This window comes from Austrofundulus limnaeus, unplaced genomic scaffold, assembly GCF_001266775.1.
Source record: "Austrofundulus limnaeus strain Quisiro unplaced genomic scaffold, Austrofundulus_limnaeus-1.0 Scaffold284, whole genome shotgun sequence".
Classification (NCBI taxonomy): Eukaryota; Metazoa; Chordata; class Actinopteri; order Cyprinodontiformes; family Rivulidae; genus Austrofundulus; species Austrofundulus limnaeus.
In genome coordinates this window covers 550,255-556,189 of record NW_013952686.1, presented here as the reverse complement: position 1 = coordinate 556,189, position 5,935 = coordinate 550,255, and the positions used below count along the sequence as shown (strand labels likewise).

The 5,935-nt window shown below is 42.3% G+C and overlaps 1 protein-coding gene across 1 annotated transcript in view; it reads left to right on the top strand.

The window, feature by feature from the left end:
- The first annotated feature begins 4,194 nt into the window (after positions 1-4,194).
- acbd3 (acyl-Coenzyme A binding domain containing 3) overlaps positions 4,195-5,935 on the top strand; it is a 10,982-nt gene continuing 9,241 nt past the window's right edge. Inside the window, exons 1-2 of the mRNA XM_014021263.1 lie at positions 4,195-4,475; positions 5,546-5,687. Coding sequence (XP_013876717.1) covers positions 4,229-4,475; positions 5,546-5,687 — 389 coding nt within the window. The 5' untranslated portion in view covers positions 4,195-4,228. The remainder of the gene's footprint in view (positions 4,476-5,545; positions 5,688-5,935) is intronic.

Sequence of the window (5,935 nt, the reverse complement as noted above, 5' to 3'; positions counted from 1 at the left end):
AAATATATTTATGTTTGTGGTTGTAATGTGACAAAATATGGAAAAGTTCAAGGGGTATGAATACTTTTGCAAACCACTGTATATATTGGCTACATTGAAAGCTGTCAATGAGGAACTCTATGTGAGAAAAAAAATCCTTAAATTTGAGGAAATTAATGCTGCCCTGTCAACTTTCAAAGGCAACAATCTCAACACAAATTTGGTTACCGTACATGGAATCCAGAGCCGGCCCAAGGCATAAGCGAACTAAGTGGCTGCTTAGGGCCCCGCGGCTACTAGGGGCCCCTGAGACAGAAGCATGGTAAACTGAACTGACCATAGAGTTAACACTGAGATGGGCATAATGGAGGCGGTTTAAGCAAAGGACATGTCCCCCTCACCTTCCGTATCTGTACCCTCTGTCCCCCACACGTTTTTCAACCTTTACAACTGTTTAATCTACTATTAATATGCGGTAACTCATTTTTCCGAGCCGTCTTTAAACGCACCATGCCAGGTGAACACCTGTGGATCACTGGGGGTTGCAGAGCTGGCTGTCTGTGAGTTCTGGAGGATAGGAACAGCTGGTGTTCTGTCGGGTCAGACGGCTGCTACACAGCCACTTGTGTTTTTGTTCTTTTACCCCGTAAAATGCTGCTGGTACTGACGCAGCCGCCTTCACAGCAGCTGGTGGATGAAACTAACGTTCAAAATTGAAAAACAGCAGAAGAAAGGTGAAACTTGGTTTACGAGTTAAAATTGCTTAATAATTGCCTGATATTTATAAAGAGCTGCTTATTTAATAATCTTTTAGGAACTTGTTAGTATTTTTATTTGTAGGTTGCATGATGTCATGTCAGTTTTGGTTATGAATAGATCCATCAGTAAATTTAGGTGATTATCATAATTAACCCTGTTTATTGGGTAAAATAACCAATATTCTTATTTTAAACATGTAGTTAAGTTAGCACTGCTTGGCACAATGTCACGTGTTACAAATAAAACTAAATCAAGAATAGAAAAAGGTACAATGGAACTCTAAACTCGTTTGATAAATTATCACATTAATTTCCTGAACTTGGCCAGCAGTGAGTTTATGGACTAGTTAATGTCTCTAAACTAGTTATAAAATCAAGTGTTTATTTACGTAGGTAAACATATGTGTAGCAACCTGCTAAAATACTCCAGAATGCAGGAAACAGCATCTACTTTCATCAAAATTTCCTGGGGGAGAAGCCCCAGACCCCACACCAGTGTGAGAAGATGCCTTTCTYGGAAAACTGAATTTTGTGCACAGAAGTAATGAAAACTATAACTGATTTTTCTCTTCGAATGGAGTGGTACAGTAACTGATGATGGAAGCCACCAGCTGATCCTGCTCCTCACACCTGTCTGACCAGGTCTGAGCTGAGAGGGTCTGCAGAGCTCCTGCAGAGTTTCACAGAGACTTTGGACTCTTAAAATGTGGTTGGAGGTCAGATTCATAACAGTTTGGCTGATTTTGTTTCCAAAAATCAAGTAGACCCACAATTTGATGAGAACTGCCATTTCAAAGAACAAGGAACAGAACACTTTTAGAAAAAGAAAGTGATGGGGCTGCAATTAAGATTTTAATTCTGGTGTTCAAGATGTTTAGATGTTGTTTTAAACAACATATTTCCATATTATTTGATTATAATTTTCAAATTAATGCATTTTTCTCTAAATGCTTAATACATTTATTAAGCCTTACATTTTGTAAATGCTTTATCATATTAAGATTTGAATGTGTGTTTAATGTTTTGTTTATGTAAATGGCTTGTTACCAGTTATAATTTAGAGAATAAATGTTTCAACATACTAAAATATTTTTTATTCTGTTGAWTTGGCATCATATATTTGTTTAAACTTTAAGTTTGGAAACTTGTAGTAGTCAAAGCAAAGTTAATTCTTGAATTAAAAGTTTCAACACTGAGCATCATTCAGATCATTCAGTAAACTATGGTATACAGTTCTTAGAGGTAACATTTTCTGCACCGGGTTTGTAATTACCATCCATCCATCCATCCATCCATCCATCCATCCATCCATCCATCCATTTTCTTCCGCCTATCCGGGGTCGGGTCGCGGGGGCAGCAGCTTCAGAAGGGAGGCCCAGACCTCCCTCTCCCCAGCCACTTCTTCCAGCTCCTCCGGGGGAACTCCAAGGCGTTCCCAGGCCAGCCGAGAGACATAGTCCCTCCAGCGTGTCCTGGGTCTTCCTCGGGGCCTCCTCCCGGTGGGACGTGCCCGGAATACCTCACCAGGGAGGCGTCCAGGAGGCATCCTTACCAGATGCCCGAGCCACCTCAGCTGGCTCCTCTCGACGTGGAGGAGCAGCGGCTCTACTCTGAGTCCCTCCCGGATGACCGAGCTTCTCACCCTATCTCTAAGGGAGAGTCCAGCCACCCTGGGGAGGAAACCCATTTCTGCCGCTTGTATCCGGGACCTCGTTCTTTCGGTCATGACCCAAAGCTCATGACCATAGATGAGGGTAGGAACGTAGATCGACCGGTAAATCGAGAGCTTCGCTTTCTGACTCAGCTCTCTCTTCACCACGACGGACCGGTACAGCGCCCGCTTTACAGCAGACGCTGCGCCAATCCGCCTGTCGATCTCCCGCTCCGTTCTTCCCCCATTCATGAACAAGATCCCCAGATACTTAAACTCCTCCACTTGAGGCAGGACGACCCCCCCTGACCCGGAGAAGGCACTCTACCCTTTTCCGGCTCAAGACCATGGCCTCGGATTTGGAGGCACTGAGCCTCATCCCGGCCGCTTCGCACTCGGCCGCGAACCGCTCCAGCGAGAGCTGCAGATCTCGTTCCGATGAAGCCAACAGGACCACATCATCCGCAAAAAGCAGAGATGCGATCCTAAGTCCACCAAAACGGATCCCCTCAACACCTCGGCTGCGCYTAGAAATTCTGTCCATGAAAGTCTTTTACGGTCTATTTATGGTGAAGTAGGSCCCCCAAAACAGTTCYTGCTTAGGGCCCCCAAATGTCTAAGACCGGCCCTGCAAAGGAATCAACTTGTAACTCGTGCAATAAACATCTGCTCCCACCAGATGTGACAACTTGTTTTTGAAGTTTATCTTAAAGCCTGCGTGTCATTTCACATCAACACCAGTGCTTTAACACCTACAGCTTTGCAGGTAGGATACACATGTTGGTTAGGATATTCCACAGGTTGTTGTGTCTGAAGGCCCCCTAATTGGGTATTGGCCATATTGCCATGCTAAAATCAAGGTGTCGTAGTCTCCTGCTCCTGTGTGAGTGCGGGTGAGAATTTCTCTGTTAGATACAGATCATCAAACAAACAATATACTCCTTATTTATAAATCTGGAGGGACACGACAGGGTCAGTGAAAAACACAAGCTGAGCAGTTTTACTTCAAATTTTCTGGTTCAGTTACTCGTTTTTCAAATGGTTTCCACGGTGCGCAGCTGCCTCTAAAACTAAAAACAACAACGTTTTAACACCTTCAACATTTACAGATGTTAAAATGTCAGCTGACACATCTGAGCCTCCCTGCTCACGCTGCTGATCCCCACGACCCAACTTTGTAACAAACAGCAGATGATGGATGGATGGATGGATGGATGGATGGATGGATGGATGGATGGATGGATGGATGGATGGCCTTATTTGTAGCAAAAGGCTTCTGTAGTTGTCTTCTTCTTTTTTATTTTTAAAATTCAGCTGTTGGAAGAATTTGGACAACTCTCTAAGATTAGCTAATATTATTGTAAGAGTTTATAGTTTTCTCAACTGACTTACAGAATGAGAAAGTACGTGTACTCTTTTAGTGCACTTTCATACACATCTTTGTACTAATTGACACTTCATAATGTACAAATATAAATGTTTGAATAGGAATTGCAATTTGATTGGAATATATTATTGCATTGAGGTGTAACTGACATGCAATAATTTGATTAAATTGGATCACATTTGAGTTGAACATGTTTAGTTAGACCTGACTCATGGGCTCCTTCTAGTGGTAAACAACAAAATATAAATATTCTTGTTTGTTTTGTTCACCAAAAAATATCTTCTATATTATTTGAGAAAAAGTTCATTTGCTTTTGTAATTATAATTTTAATTTTAGTGCTATTATCCACACGGGTTAAAGCTTCGTCACTATTTAAGTGGAGAAACAAAACCGGAACTTCCGCCCGGGCTAACCGGAAGTAGGTACGTGGCCGCTTCAGCTGACAGTCTACAATGATGGCGACGGAGGTTCAGAGCGGCGACCTCAACAGCGCTACGTCCAGCCGGCTCGAAGTTTCAATCGATGGCCTCACCCTCAGTCCAGACCCGGAGGGCGAGGAGCCGAACTCCGTCCCGTCTGAACCGCGGGCCGATACTCCGGCTGACTTTGAGGGCGAAGATGCAGAAAAATCTGCGATGGAGGGGAAGTGGGGCTTTCCTCTGCTGGAGCTGTACGGGATGGCCCTGAAATTTTTCAAAGGTATTCATATTACGTTTCTGAAAATAAAAAAAAAGCCTTGTATGATGCATGTAAATGTGTGGTTATTMTTTTCGGAAAGGTTGTAAAGTTGTGAGGCCAGTCGCGCTCTGAATGAGGTTAGCACAATGCTAATGTTAGCCGCTAACTGTCAACCGCAGCGTTATTAGCTTCTCAACCTGCTAGCTGACCGAGAAATTGTAAAACAAACTTGAAACTGTCGAGTTTCCCCTCTTTGTTTACATGTAGTCGAAATAAATTTCCTCCCGTTGTATTGGCTGGCGTTTCATTGCATCCGTGGGTTTTAAACAGAGTAGCACAGGTCACTTTGGGACGGACTGCTCCCATTATTGAGTGTGGTTTGCTGGAGAGGTTTAATTTAACACGGCCTGCCATTCATTGATGCAAAACGGGGAGGCATTAGAGCTGCATCTTAAGGTAGGAGAAAATATATTCTTGCTTCCGTGAAAAAAAATTTACGTTAAAAAAAGGTTTCTAATGGATTTTAAAACTGCTTCAGAGCATAAAAAGTTGCCGTCAGCATGAAAGTTTGATTTACAGCCTTAATATAAAACACTTTTCTGCCAACATAAAGACATAAATATGCTTCACACATTTTCATGTATTATGGAACACAGTTYATTACAATCTGGAGTAATTTCCTGATGCTAAGAGCTCTTTTTAAAAACTATTTCAGAAGATGTGTGACTGAACAAACAGGTTTAGGTTTACTTGACACTGCAATAGAAATCACTGCTTTGTGTTTTGTCAGTGTATCAGACAGGGTTAGGTGTAGATGTTTACCTACAGTTCTGCACAGAAATCCACTTCTTAGTTCTCCCTGGTTTATCTGGGTGTGACGACCTGATTTTGGGAGTGCACTGGCACTAGATGCTGGCCTTTAAATAGGACTAAAAGCACAAGTTTCCCTKTTAGCACACGCTCCTTTTTTCTGCTTGTTTTTGGTGTACGGGTCACATTGTTCTCGGTAGCAGTTTGAAGTGTGGGTGGGCCTTCAAACAGTTAAATAAATGCAAACTAATTTCTCTCACGCTGCTGCCCTGTGCTCTCAGATAAAGACGGCAAAGCCTTCCACCCGACGTATGAGGAGAAGCTGCGGCTGGTGGCCCTGCACAAGCAGGTGTTGCTGGGCCCCTATAATCCTGACGCTTTGCCGGAGGTCGGCTTCTTCGACGTTCTGGGCAACGATCGCAGGTAATTTTGAAAATTGTTAAAATTTCATATTTTATGATCATTTGTTTTCACTTGAAAAAGTGTCTTCCACCAAAACAGATAATTAAAATTTACATAGAAAATCCAAATTATTGGAAATAAACACATTTAAACAAATTTACATCTAAAACTGTTTAAGTTCAACTGAACTGGTGCTTTAACTTGTCTTTTATATTAGAGCTGGGCGATATGATCAAAATTTTATATCACGGTATTTTCAACATTTTCAC